Source organism: Oxyura jamaicensis, chromosome 33 (genome assembly GCF_011077185.1).
Source record: "Oxyura jamaicensis isolate SHBP4307 breed ruddy duck chromosome 33, BPBGC_Ojam_1.0, whole genome shotgun sequence".
Taxonomy (NCBI): Eukaryota; Metazoa; Chordata; class Aves; order Anseriformes; family Anatidae; genus Oxyura; species Oxyura jamaicensis.
Genome location: NC_048924.1, coordinates 1,388,348 through 1,402,174, shown reverse-complemented (window position 1 = coordinate 1,402,174; position 13,827 = coordinate 1,388,348). Strand labels below are relative to the sequence as shown.

Genomic DNA, 13,827 nt, shown 5'->3' with positions numbered 1-13,827 from the left:
AACAGGCACAGTGTCAAAGCATTCACTTCCCCAAAAGGGTGTTTAACCGGTCCATACGGTGTCTTCAGTGTTACCCAACCAGAATCCCCAGGGGTCATTCGAATGGGCTTGGAAGCATTTACTGGTCCCTGCGGTTGTGAAAGAATGCGGTGTTGTCATGGCATCTCAACAACACAAAGAAACTGCCTGTGACAGCCGGGATCACAGGATCCTGCTTTGACTTAACCTGGCTTGAAACTGGATTTAAATGGGGAGCGTTCGCGTTGCAGGTTGGGTCGTAGTAAGGCCAGGGGATGTAAACGGGCTGGCTGCAAAGCTGGGAGCTGGGGAGCATGCACAGGCGTGGTGCGTGGGGCTTTCCTGCTTCCCTGGTGCGCTGCCTGGGCTGCAAATGGAACAGAGCAGAGAGCTTGAACCACGAATGGAAGATAGACTCATCCTCACCTAAAATCTGTAGTGTTGCACGGTGGTACTTGCGATTAGAAAAAATGTCTTTTCATGGATCTGGCCCTTGATAGCACAAAGCAGGGTGAAGTTCAGTTCTCTTACTGCTGAACGGGTGTTTCCTTTGAGGCTGCTGGGAACAGCTTTGCCTTTATGATAGGTTATCTGACAGCAGGGTTGTATTTTACCTGGCTGGATTGCTTTCTGGTTTGCAAGTCGTGTTGTGCAAAAGTCCTGTCTGCTGATGTAGGGGAGTCGAGGCTGGAAAGCAGCCTGATAAAATCCAGCAGCTAGGATTTGCCTTGGTGGGAGTTATTCTTGCCTAACTGTAGAACTCTCAAATGGTACTTTCAGATTCAATTCCTGTCCTCTCAAGACAACCCAGAGGAGTTGCAGGAAAGCAGCCTGTCTCTGTGAACTCAGAAGTACCTTGAGCCAAGTAACATAGCTGGAGACCTCTGCCTTGTTGCTGTCTGCATACAGATGAAATGAACCATAGCTGGTCTGCAGCAGCCATCAGGTCAAGTATAGCTGGGTACGTGTAACGTGGAAGTTTGCTTTATGCTCAGTGAATCTTCTTTTTTGATGGTGGAAGCTGAGCCAGCTTTCAGGGCAGGGAGGAGTCTTGCTTCATATGTCTCTGTCAGGCTCAGTCTCCCCCTTTCCCTTTTTCAAACAGAGAATTTCCTTTTCGTAGCTGGGATCTCCATTCAACTTCTGTTCTCCCCGCAAAGAAGGAAGTACATAGTTTGAATGGGCTGTGGCCAGAAAATGCAGCCAGCGCTATCTTACTGTCCCAGGGAGAGGAAGATCTGAAGGGTGACACATTCAGGCTAGCCTTTGAAATCTCCTGGAGGATTTATGACCTGATAGCAAAGAGTTCTATCCCGTCAAGGCTATTAAAAATGCAGAAAGCCTGTAAAACCGTTTTTTTTTATGTCTCTGCTGCTTCTGCATAGCAACACTGAAGTTAAAGCAGAAATCTCTCCTTTTGAGCCTGGACTGGCACGTTGGGCATTTCCGCACGCAGGGTGCAACCCACTTAAATCACCTTTATTTGAGAGGTATCAGGAGAGAGAAGATGAAAATGTGTCCAGGGTCAGCTGTGGCATCTCTCTCCTGCTGCCTCATTTTCCTGCACGGAGCAGACTCGCTGGGTGCTGCTGGCGGAGTGTGGTGTGTGTGTGTGTGTCCGAGGCTGCAGCTGGCTTTGGTTTGTGTTAAACTCAGCTGCACCTTATCTCCTTCCTGCTGTTACACAGGGGGAGCTGCCTGCTCCGTGGTGGAGTAAGTGAAAAATCAATGTATATTCCCCCTTTTCTCATTTCAGCATCCTTTTATGCAAGGAGGGAGGAACAGCGAAGCCTTGAGGACACGGGGATTGGACCTGTCCTGTTCTAATTCTCTGCCCAGGTCACTCGGAAGAGCCCGTGCTTCCTGTCCCTCGGCCGCACATGTGGCAGAGGCAAAGGGAGGCACGGAACAAAGCCAGGTCTGAGCGCCGGGACGCGGCGCCAGGTGTGTCCTGTCCCCCTTCCCTGGCCCTTCCCTTCGAGTTCAGCAGGTTGACGGAGGGTGGGAAGGCTGCCAGGCACACCCAGCTCGGGAGGCAGTAAAACGATCCCTCTTTTGCCCTCGGGCCAAGCCCAGCTCTTCTAACGGATAAAAGGAGAAGCGAGTCAGGAGAGCTCACTTGCCTCCCTGGTCTCCAGTACAGCTTTCCTGAGCTTTTGAAGGGTGGGGGATACTGAAGGCACCCTCTGAGCAGCCATGTCCCGGTCTGTGAGTTTCAGCTCTCGCTCGGTGGCAGTCCCAGGGGTCAGCCAGATGCGGGTCAGCACTGTCTCCTCCACCCGTGGAGGAGCGGGTGCCGGCTTCGGCAGCTCCAGCCTCTACAACCTCGGCTCCACCAACAAGCGGATCTCCCTTGGAGGTGGCAGCTCCTACAGCGTTCGGTCTGGATACGGCTACGGTGGCGTGGGATTCGGTGGGGGAGTCCCCGGGGGCATTCAGGAGGTCACCATCAACCAGAGCCTCCTGACACCCCTCAACCTGGAGATTGACCCCAATATCCAGCGGGTGCGGAAGGAGGAGAAGGAGCAGATCAAAACCCTCAACAACAGGTTCGCCTCCTTCATCGACAAGGTGAGGTGTCGGAAAGACTGAGTGCTCTGGGGACGCTGCTTAAAAGTAGGCCTTACACAAAGCTCGCTTAGCTTGCGGCGGGGGGTTCACAAAATGGCTTGGGGTCATGTCTTCAGCACCATGGTGTGGTTTGCCTGTTACAATCCACTAGCTTACTAAAGCCCTGCTTTCATTGCTGTCAGCAATGGATTTTGCCCTGCTTAGGCCACCTTTATGCCTCCATAAAATGTGTGCAGGCTTTAAAGATCAATCTGCTCCCGAGCCAATCTGCACACCACCAAATTCAGGGAGCAGGGGGCCTCCTGGAGAGGAGTTGACTCGGTGGAACAGACCTTGATGGGCTTACTGTGTTTGTTTGCACTGCCCTGTACCCCTGCAGCTTTGCTATCTCCCACCAACTGATTGTATGTCCTGTGTTGTAAAGTTCGGCTCAGGCATCCTCAAAATGCTAGGAATCCAGACCTGGAGTTTGGTAATTGGCTGACTCTGAGGTTTCTGGACGGCTTCTTTCACGTGTCAGGCAAGCAGAATCTGCTTATCTTTAATTCAAACAAAGCCTCAATGTCATAAGGCAAGCCTCAGAGCAGCAATGCTCCCTCTGGTTTTTATCACCCTTCAGAATTCAGGTGCTTCCTTGCGAGCACTGTGGATTCTTCAGATACCATCCACAGCCCATCCTCACGCCAAGATCCAAACTCGGCAGTGTCAGCTCTCCCCTTCCTCATGCTTTTACAAATGACCCCTTGGTTGCTTTTCAGGTCCGGTTCCTGGAGCAGCAAAACAAAATGCTGGAGACCAAATGGAGCCTTCTGCAGGACCAAAAGACTGCCCGGAGTAACATCGCTCCCATGTTTGAGGCATACATCAACAACCTGAGACGCCAGCTGGATGGGTTGTTGAATGACAAAGGGCGTTTGGAGGGTGAACTGAAGAACATGCAGGATCTTGTTGAGGACTTCAAGGCCAAGTAACGTATAACTTAACCTTCTAACGGTACAGCTGAAGTTGACAACAGCTAACAGGTTGCTTGGTAGATTGGCAAAGATGTCCCCCGTTTTTCTGCTAGGGAGGGAGTTTTGTATTCTTTTGTTTCAACCATGAGCTAGGCGTCTAGTCCAGGAAAGCTGCCTGGATTGCTTGGTGTTCCTGGCACCTTGTTCCCACGTGGCCTTCAGTGGCTTCATCCTCCTGACTCTGCTTGGAGGCTCCTCAGGGATGGCTTCGTACTTGGGGTTGGACAGGCCTCTTCGGGTCTGTAGGAACCCCATCAGAGCTCTGCAGTTTGGCAGACAGTAGGTGAACTCCTGCTTGTTCCGTAGGGAGGTAATGGAGCAAGTGACTTGCAATTTTTAAGCAATTTTTCTGTCCAAATCATGTCTGGGAGGAGTCCCGTGAAGAAAGTAGCCTTTGTCCCAGCCTGTGCCCAACCCAGCTATACAGGGGAATGCCTAAAAAAAAAAAAAAAGAAAGAAAAGAAGGAGCTGGCAAACTGGATCAAGCAGGAACTGAAAAAGCATACAGATCTGATAATCCCCAGGGTGTGTTTAGGGAAAGTCAATACCCAGTAATTCCCAAGGAGGTACACGGGAATTGAGTTTTCCCCTAGCCCTGCTCAGTCACTTCTGTTCTGTGCTCATCCACAGTTGCACCTTGCTTCTCTGCAAGGCAACAGCAAGGAGCTGGTTTGTGCCCAGAGATGCTGTAGCCCCAGTTTTAGTTGCGTGTCACGTGAATGTAAGATGCACAGGTGCATATTCATCCTTCCAGCTTGGGGTCCCTGCTGGGAAGCTAAACCCTGTAGGGGAAGGGGAGCAGGAGTCAGGAGTGTAAGATGCTAGTGCTGCAGCAGGAGCGAGGACTGAAGTTCAGAACCTGCTTCTCCCCGTTTATATGAAGAAAATCTCAACTTCTAAGTCAAATACCTAAAACGTAACTAGCCCTGTGTGTATCTATTGCCTCGTTTTCATACATTCAATTTACAGAACAATGCACCGTTTGCATCTGGGGTAGGGGCAGGGATTTATAAGCACGGGGTTCCAGGGGATGAGATTTGGTCCCTTATTTGGCCACTGCCCTGACTAAGGGTGTGGTTCAAAGTCAGCAGGGGGAGGAATGGGCTGGATCCGTGCTGTCTGTGTGGCTCGGCGCAGGGCGCGCCAAGGTGTGATAGGGTGCTGGGCTTCCCTCGGCAGTTAATGGAGAACCTGGAATGATTTGTTGGTGGTTCATTGAGCGGTTTCGTGGAGTTCACCCTGGAAATGGAACTCGACAAACCATTCTAGAAAAATTCAAGTGGTAGGGGTTTTTCTGTTTTGATTTAAAACGCTTTTTGATCATCTCTGCTGGAGGCTAGGCTCTGATTCTTTCCATTTTGCGCTGCAGGCTGTGCACACACAGCACATGCATGTAATGCCCATGCCATATATTAGTTTGCAATAGCAACGGATGCAGTTCATTGACCTTGAAAGGGATAACGCCTGTTTACACCAGTGTGGGTGGGCAGGCTTCCAGCGCAGAGCAGGAGGGGAGTTACATAAAGACTCTCAAAACTGAAATAGCTCACGCTTTGGAAGGCAAATTACAGTGCTAGCCATACAATGACTGTGTAAATAAACGGAGCGGTGTTCTTACTTTGCCAACAGCAACTCCAAAAGAGCTGGCGAAAGTGGTTCCTGCTCTGTTCCTTTGGATGGCTTAGGGAATCCATGCAGCAGGTTCTTGCTGTTCAGTTCAGCAGGTTGCCTGTATGCAGAATGCTGGAAAGCAGGCTCTGCGATCCAGGCTTGCTAGTGGTACAAGTCAGTGAGGCTTCAGCAAAGTCAGTGGAGCATGGCTTATATCTGCTGAGGATCTAGCTCATTACATGTGAAGTCAAACGCCTAACGAAGCGGTGGTGCCAGTATTAGAAGGTTGTGGGGCTTTAAAGCGTAGCCACTCTCTGCAGCATGAGAATAATTGCACTTAGCTCTTACACGTGATGGCACCTGCAGCATATTCTCATGTGTCTGGAATAAGGAAGTGCAGAGTGAACGTAGCTTTAAAAACCTCTTCATCAGCACAGAGGAATTTGTTCATCTGCTTGCATCTCTTCTGCATGTGCATGTTCGCTGTCAATGGTCAAGTGAAAAAACTGAGAGCCTCAAGACACAGACTACAACCCCACAGGCAGGACATCCCTGGGCTGTCTGTGAGTGAGAATAATGAGCAGAAATCTTCCTAAGCATAGTGAATTTTAATGAATGTGGGAGAATGTGGTGAGAAATTCTTTCCTGCTGAGCGGTAACAGCGCTGCGGACCACAGCAGTTTTCAGGCATCAGCGTATTCAAACAGTACCATACAGCTGTGGCAGACAGCTGGCACCTCCTGTGCGAAAAATATACGTGCCTCGGTGGTGCAGCAAGACTCTGCCCATGGCTGGCTTGCTTGGGGAAGTCACAGACTAACGAGGTGGTTCACAAATGGAGAGAGAGAGAAGAGAATGGGGGTAATGCTTCACTGTGACCCGGGCTCTGACTGAACACCGATCCCTTTTCTTCTGGCAGGTACGAAGATGAAATCAACAAGCGCACAGCAGCAGAGAATGAGTTTGTGGTGCTCAAGAAGGTGCGTGCCGTGGGTATTAGCTGGGCCTGACCAATATGTTTGCAGCCCTTCTCCCCCTTTTGTCCCTACAACCCCTTTGCTACGGCTCTGCCTGGAGACCCGCAGGTGAAGAGCTGTGGGTCTCATTTCTGCCTCAGTGCGGGCACCAAGGTCCCTATAGGAACCTAGGAAGGAGTGCCAGATTTTACCAATCTCACAGATTACGGCTGTATCTTTCTTTGGGGATGTGATGTGTCTTTTCCTAAGGCCTCTATTCTTTTAAAATTCCCAGAGTCAGGGATTGTGAGGCTTTCACAGTCTGTGTTGTCCAAACTGACAGTGGGCACACGGCTGCTATTGAAGGCACCAAAGGTTGGGTGGACTTAGTCATCAAAGCTACAGCAGTCTCATAGGATTATCACTCCTTTTTTTAAGGATGTGGATGCCTCCTACATGAACAAAGTGGAGCTGGAGGCCAAGGTGGATGCGCTGACGGATGAGATTAACTTCCTGAGATCTCTCTATGAAGCGGTAAGGTCCCTTCTGCTTCTTGTGGGTGCTGCAATGCAGTACTGCAAGTAGGTGAAGAACTGCGGATGGTGACTGGGAAAATTATTATGCTGTTTCTAGAGATGAGAATGGTGATGGAGAGATTGAGACTTCCCTTCCCTAAGCAAAAACAAGTTTGCAAGTACAGGTTCCATGAATTCGCACAGCAGTTTTTCCCTGTCTGTGATATGAGATGGATTTATTGCAAAGGTGGCAGGGACATGTATCTTTTTGAATGCAGTTAGTATGAAAACAAGAAAAGCAATGCATTATACCCAATGCTGTAGTGCCGGTGTGTGTTTGTGTGTATCTGTGCTGTCTGAGAGAGAGAAAGGAAAGCTCCTTGTCCCAGGCCTCCTTATCTTCTGATACCTTCTATTTACAAGATACGAGACTGATGCAGCTATGCACATTGCACCCTTGTGTGATATGGTGGAAGCGGGGCCCTGCTTTGTGGTGAAGCTGATGCTCAAACTTCTCGGGCCAGCATTTCATGCTGAGGTCTTATCTCAGGAAAGCAGTAAACTAACCTTGCTCTTAAGCTGTAGGTGATAAGCAGAGGCATTCCTGCTGCTGTTTGTTGCTTTGTGCTTTACAAGGCTGATGTGATTCAGTCAATTTACTTTTAATTAATGATCGTTGTGATGAGTTTTATTTGCCTCCCTTTTCCTTTCCTTCTGATATTCTCTCTTTAATTAGCTACCAAAAGAGAGGCCCTTAAAAGTCAGTGATTAATAGTATGTTTTTAATGCAACTGCCAGGAACTTCGTGAGCTGCAGTCCCAGATTTCCGACACGTCTGTGGTGCTGTCCATGGATAACAGTCGAAACCTGGACCTGGACAGCATCATTGCAGAGGTCAAAGCACAATACGAGGATATTGCCAACAGGAGTCGGGCAGAGGCTGAATCCTGGTACCAGAGCAAGGTGAGTTATGGGAGAGATAAGAGCAGTAACAGCTTCTGTTACTACCTCTGTCCCATTTGTGATGACTGGGGGGAGCAGTAACATCTAATGGGCTGCCTGCCTGACTCCATCCTTTCTTGTGCTGCTGTTTTGTGTCACAGTATGAGGCACTGCAGGTCACTGCTGGGAAACACGGAGATGACCTGCGCAACACGAAGAATGAGATCTCAGAGATAAACCGCATGATACAGAGGCTGCAGGGTGAAATCGAAAATGCAAAGGCCCAGGTGAGGAGCTGCCTTTTGTTTTCCTGCTGCAGAGCACTGGATTTAGCAGCAACAGGCTTACCAGGAGCAAGGCTTATAACGCAGCATCTGCTAGGAACAGTTTGTGGATAGTTGCAGTGATCGCACTGAAAGATGTCAGTTCTGCAGGAGGGAGAAACTGTCATGAGCTAAGTAATGCTGAGAGGGAGCTGAACGATAGGGGAGAATAAGTCTGCAAAGGACCCGTGAGCACAGAAGGGGAATGATGCTGAGCCCTTTCCAAAGGGTAAGGCTGAATGTAGCAACCCTCCCAGCCATGCACATTCCTTGTGCCTTCTGGCTGCTGGGATCTTTGTCCACTCCCTTTCTGCAGTAGGGAACACCATGTTTGGGCACACAAAAGAATTTTTCAGCTGGATAGGAGTTCTGTTTGCTTTCTCCAGGGGTGGCTATCACTTTATCAAAACGCCTGGTGAAAGCCAGACCAGTGAGTGGTTCAAACCGTGTTCGGGGCCGAATACGGACTGCAAATAACCAGAGTGCACAAGCTGGAGATAAGCCCTTGTGATTCATCCATTTGTGTTTATTTGGTTTCAGGGCAGGGATGTTTCAGCACACATTTACAAGTAAAGAGCTGACCCAGTGCAGCTCTCTTAATAATGAATGAGGGTGTAAAGCACATATGTTCATTGTGAGCCCTTCCTGCCAAGCACGGAGCTTTCTGGAGGTACAAGGGGCACTGCTGAGGGTGCATTAGACTGCCAGCTTTATGTGGCCCCACAGGGATGCTTTTGGGGTATATGTGTTGTTAGTTAACTGCAGGTCTGCTCGAGTCCATGCTTGCCTCACATCAAAGCTTTCTGGAGACCAACTGGCTGTGAACAAGCTCTGGGGCATAACAGGAGAGAAAATCTGAGTTTGCATTAACCCCAAGTGTTGTGCAATTGTGTGCAGTGTGGGTGGGCTGAGAAAGTGAGGGTCACCTGAAAGTCTTATGAAAATGTAGCCAGTGGAGAGAGAAACAGGGTCAGATTAATTGCCTTTTAGAAGAACATACACGGGAATAAGGTGAGCTTCCTTTGCAGGCTGATCTCCCTCCAGTGCCCTCCAAAAACATGTAGGCATGAATTTCTTTGGGTCTAATTTGAACAGATGGCCGCAGTGCTCTTAGTGTCGCAGAGGTGGGCTGGTCTGTAGGTGCCTGAAGTCCATGGGTGGTAGTGTCCTCCGGCAAGGAGACAGGATGCCCACTGACGTGCTTTTTGTCACCGCAGCGAGCCAAGCTGGAGGCTGCCATTGCTGAAGCTGAGGAACGTGGGGAGATGGCTGTCAGAGATGCCAAGGCAAAGCTGGAGGAGCTCGAGGCAGCTCTGCAGAAGGCGAAGCAGGACATGGCCCGGCAGCTGCGCGAGTACCAGGAGCTGATGAACGTCAAGCTGGCCCTGGACATCGAGATCGCGACCTACAGGAAGCTGCTGGAGGGCGAGGAGAGCAGGTGGGTGCAGTCCATGGATTTTACATGATGAAGAGTCCAGCCCTTTGTATCATGACAGCATGAGGGCCCAACTCCAGTTTCTGGAAGGAAATATGGAAGAGAAAACCTTGCATTTTAAACTGATTTTTGGTCCTGAAAGTGTTTTGGCTTGCCAAATTGGCAAGCTCTAGGGAAAAATTGATACTTTTGGTGAAGACATACAAATAAATAAGACTCATTTTCCATTGTACATTTGATGCTATGGCAGAAAATTTCCAAGTGGTTTAAATCCCCATGGAATTAGGAGAGAGCTTTTGTGCTCTTTCAGTCCCCCTCAGGTGATAACAGAGCTCGTAAATGTAGGGCCAGAACAAAGCGCTGGATGGCACACTTATCTTGTCTGAATTATTTACAACAGCAGTAATAACTCATTGCCATTGTCTTCATCCTCAGCACTGAGGCCCTGGGGGAACACTGAGTAATGCAGAGCCTAACCCGTCCTCTTCCTTTTTGCCTTTGTGTTTTTCTGCTCCAACAGGTTGGCTGGTGATGGAGTTGGCAGCGTCAATATCTGTGAGTTGATTTTATAATTGGTAATAGTTACACATAGCCATGAGCCTATAGAAAGTGCAGGGGGGACCAGCTGGGTCTGCATGCAGGAGCCTTGTAGTGCCCTGCCTTAATTTCTGGAGCCAAGTTAACCCCTTCTTAAATGGGAGCCCACCAGGACAGAATTTGATAGCGGCAGATTTCAGATTTAACTCATCTGCATAGCTGGTGAACACGCCCACAGCCTCTCTGGTGCACCAAGAGATGAGCTGAATGTGTTTATGATATGGGGTTCCCTGTGCTGTGGGAAGTCTTGAGCCAGGCTGAGTGATGGAGAAGGGGATGGGCTGCTCAGCCTTTGCACGCCTCTGGTTTAGCACAGAGCTAAATGCCACGGCCAAACCGCAGCAAGGAAGCTGTATCCTGAGCCACCTGTTTTGCAGAAAGTCAGAGAAAACTTTCATCTGCTTGCTGAAATTTAAAGATGCCCTTTGCACAAGGGTGCCAAAGTGGGTTTGGGGTTCCCTCATACTGACGTTTGGTTTGCTTCTCTCTGCCTCAGCTGTGGTCAGCTCCAGCGGTGGAGGTGGCTACGGCAGCTCCAGTGGATTTCTGGGAGGAGGAGTCAGAGGAGGCCTTAACCTGGGAGCAGGCATGGGCAGTGGGGCGCTCGGCTTCTCCTCTGGGGGTGCTACCAAATCCTACACTGTCACCACAACCTCGTCCACCAGAAGCTTCAGGAAGTAACTACAGGAACGGAAATCAGCGGTTTCCCGCTACACGGGAGGAGGGAAAACATAGAAAAGTTGTGTTGCCTTTTATAGGACAAATTGGCTGCAAAATTCCTGCAGTGATGAATGAATTGGAATAAGATATACCAGAGTACCTGACCCTGCCACATCACGCCTAAGGCTTGAACCTGCACTGTTGAACTCAGCGGGAACCATTCCACTGAGAGCAGGTTCAAGCCTGTAGGGTGAAATTTACCCAGGGAAGCAGGCAGGGTAATGCTTTTTGTTACTTGTGTGCGTGGTACCCCCTGCTCAGGGCTGGATTTCACCCTTTGAAGGGCAAAACAATCATTGAGTGGCAAGCTTTTCCACATTTCTGCTGTGGTTTTACAAAAGAGACCAGAAGATTATCTCCCTCTGAATATGATTTGGAAGACTTTATTCCCTTGGGCTCCTCAGAAAATGCCAACCCTTGTTGAGATTTCAGCCTGGGATTATTTTCTTAAAATATACCAGGAAGAAAACAGTTGAAGCTGTTTTGGGTTTCTCCTTATATTTTGGTGAAATTGGCTCAAAAATGGAATTCAACAATTCTCATCTGAATGAAGCTAATTTCTTAGCGAAGGCAATGCAGACGTTAACCTTCAGCCTTCATGTAACAAAATAACTCATAAACCATGCTCCCCCACACATTTCATCTCCCTAAAAGAAACCCAGAGCTTAAGGGGTATGAAATTGCTTAAAATTTATAAGTAGCGCACTAAAATGGGAGATAATATTCCCCATTCTTGGGTGCCTCTGTTTACTACCCGATATTTCAAAGCAAAACTAGTGATACGTGGTGTCTCTACTACAACTAGGGGAAAAACGTTTTGTTGATGTATCATTGCAATGACTATTTGTTCCTGCCAAAATGTGTCTTCAACATAAACGTGCCAGATAAATAGGTTGTTACTGCAGTAGGAAGAATTTTTAAATAAATAAGTCAAAGAAACTCTTGTATTGCATGCTCTGCCAAGTCCTAGCAGCGTATCTTTGGTTGACATTTTATGCCTTTGTGGTCTGGGAGTTTGTCATGAGGCCATTAATAAAGTTTCCCTATTGCATGCTTCTTCGGTCCCAGCTGAGTTCCTCCTGTGTGCAGCCCTGGATGCTCAGGAGCTCGGATAAACATCTAACGTTTGCACCTTCCTCCTGTCTCCAGAGCCTGCTCCTGGCCATGTCCCTTGGAGCAGTGCCACACTGTGGTCAGGATCTGCATTTAGGGTTCGCTGCCTGCTAGCTTTCACTCCTGGGTAAATTTCATTTGTCTGCTTCGCACCGAGCCTGGGCGGTAGGATGACGGGACTGGTTGTGTTCGAGCAGTTGGGCCCTGCTCTGAGCTGAGCCTCGCTGGGACTGTGCCCTTCCTGAGCACCATTTACTCAGCAGAGAGGAGCTAAACGTTGGAAGAGATGCTTCACTTGCAGGCAGCCAAAGCTTGGAGAAGTGAATCTGGACAATTGCTGCATGAGGTCAACTCCTTCCTGCTCCTTTGGGGCAGCATGGGTGAGAAGCGGTCACCCCAGGGTGGCTCGTGCTTACCCCCACCCCTCTCGCCGGGCCACGGTGCAGGCGTGGGGCCGTGGTGTAGGTGCTGCTGCTGAAGGCATCACCCTAATGGGAAGAGCACCAGGCAGAGATTTTGTAGTCCCTGGGAAAAACTGTTCCCTCCAGCGTGCGGATGGCTGTGAGACTGCTAAGGCATAGGATGCTTTGCCTGGGACAGACCTGGGCACCACCCCAACCCCATTGTCCCCCTGCTGAGCACAGCTCTGCACCTTGTGCCCGAGCAAGTGCAGTGCTCAGCCTGCCTGGTTTTACTCCACACGTGGCACTAAGAGCAGGGAGGGAGGAATCCGGCGTGCCCAGCAGAGCTGTGCTATCAGCAGCCCGGCACACCCAGCGCACAGCTTTTATGTTGCAGCCAAAAAGGCAAAAGAAAATAAAATCCCCTGAAGTTAATTGAAACAAAGAGCTCAAAGAAAGATGTTGCCCTGATGTTTTTGGCAGGAGATGACACTGCGTGCTGTCTTTTGCAAGGCTCTGTGATACTTAGTGGGGAATCAAGGGTCTCTCCTAGGGTTACAGGAGATTAGCAGCACTCCATCTCTGTTGCAGAATGACATCTGCTGCCCAGTAGTGCTGGGGACAAGGGCATCTGCACGCTCGAGGAAATGCTGTGAAGTGTGAGTCTGTGGAGATGGATGCATGTCATGCTTTCAGCTCGCCCTGTGGGTCTGGGCTTGGCTCAGTCTGGGGTCGCAAGAGGAGCTGGTCAAAATTTAACATCTTATTCAGAGGGGATGCCAGCGTGCCCCGAATTAGTGCAAAGCCAGGTGTCTCCTGAGTCTTTTGTTGGATTCAGAAGAAATGATTCTGCTTGAGAAGCAGCTTTGCAACACGTGAGGTTTTTTGCACTTCCAGAGGGAGATGGAGGTGACCCACGAACTGCTGGCACCCCCCACGGCAGAGCCCTCCGCAAGGAGCCGGTAGCAGCGCTGCCGCTGCCAGGCTGAGCAACACATGACCCACAAAGAAGGACTTCTTTGGCCTCGCTGTTTTGCAGCAGTGATTAAGGATAATGAGCACCTGAAATGTGCATAAAATCATGCACAAAGGGCGTTCCTGCCGGTGCGGGGCTGCGAGGTTGGGAACGTGCCTGGTCCGGATGCTGGAGTGGCCCCAGCAAGCTGCTGTGGTTCGCAGAGGAGCTGTGAACCGGGGCTCAGGGAACTCAGGAAAAGCTAAAGTTTGTTTAACTTTGCAAATAGATGAGTCAAGGCAAAGATGGGGCCCAACAGAGTGCAAAAGACAACTGCAGAGGGCAAAAGTCCACCTCAAGTGAGCGAGTCCTCTCACCATCGAGGTGCCATTTCAGGGCATTCTGCTCGTGCCCTGGGGTGGGTACAGCCAAGACATCCCTCCTCGCCTGCTATCCCTGCTGCTGTGGTTGGGGCAGGTAACACAACACGAGGATCACATCTGTCTTTTTATACTTGGCTGTGTGATTACGCCTTTCCACGGTACAGCTCCGGAGCTGAAACACCTGAAAGCTCTTTGCAGTTGTTGCCCTGTCAGTTAAAATCTGGGAGCTGGACTCGATGCCTACGGGTCCCTTCCAGCTCGGGATATTCTATGA

General features: G+C 49.8%; 1 protein-coding gene across 1 annotated transcript; it reads left to right on the top strand.

Moving 5' to 3' along the window:
- The first annotated feature begins 1,625 nt into the window (after positions 1-1,625).
- Positions 1,626-11,757, top strand: LOC118155545 (keratin, type II cytoskeletal cochleal). The gene is made up of 9 exons (XM_035308867.1): positions 1,626-2,589; positions 3,348-3,556; positions 6,133-6,193; positions 6,608-6,703; positions 7,483-7,647; positions 7,788-7,913; positions 9,167-9,387; positions 9,905-9,939; positions 10,478-11,757. The coding sequence occupies exons 1-9, from the start codon at positions 2,215-2,217 to the stop codon at positions 10,660-10,662; spliced, it is 1,473 nt and encodes a 490-aa protein (XP_035164758.1). The 5' UTR covers positions 1,626-2,214; the 3' UTR covers positions 10,663-11,757.
- Positions 11,758-13,827: the final 2,070 nt, after the last annotated feature.

Excerpts from the sequence above, each read along its gene's own strand:
- LOC118155545 (XM_035308867.1), top strand. The coding sequence starts at position 2,215 with ATGTCCCGGTCTGTGAGTTTCAGCTCTCGCTCGGTGGCAGTCCCAGGG. Across the intron at positions 3,557-6,132 it reads GTTGAGGACTTCAAGGCCAA|GTACGAAGATGAAATCAACA; the intron begins GTAACGTATAAC and ends TTCTTCTGGCAG. Across the intron at positions 7,914-9,166 it reads TCGAAAATGCAAAGGCCCAG|CGAGCCAAGCTGGAGGCTGC; the intron begins GTGAGGAGCTGC and ends TTGTCACCGCAG.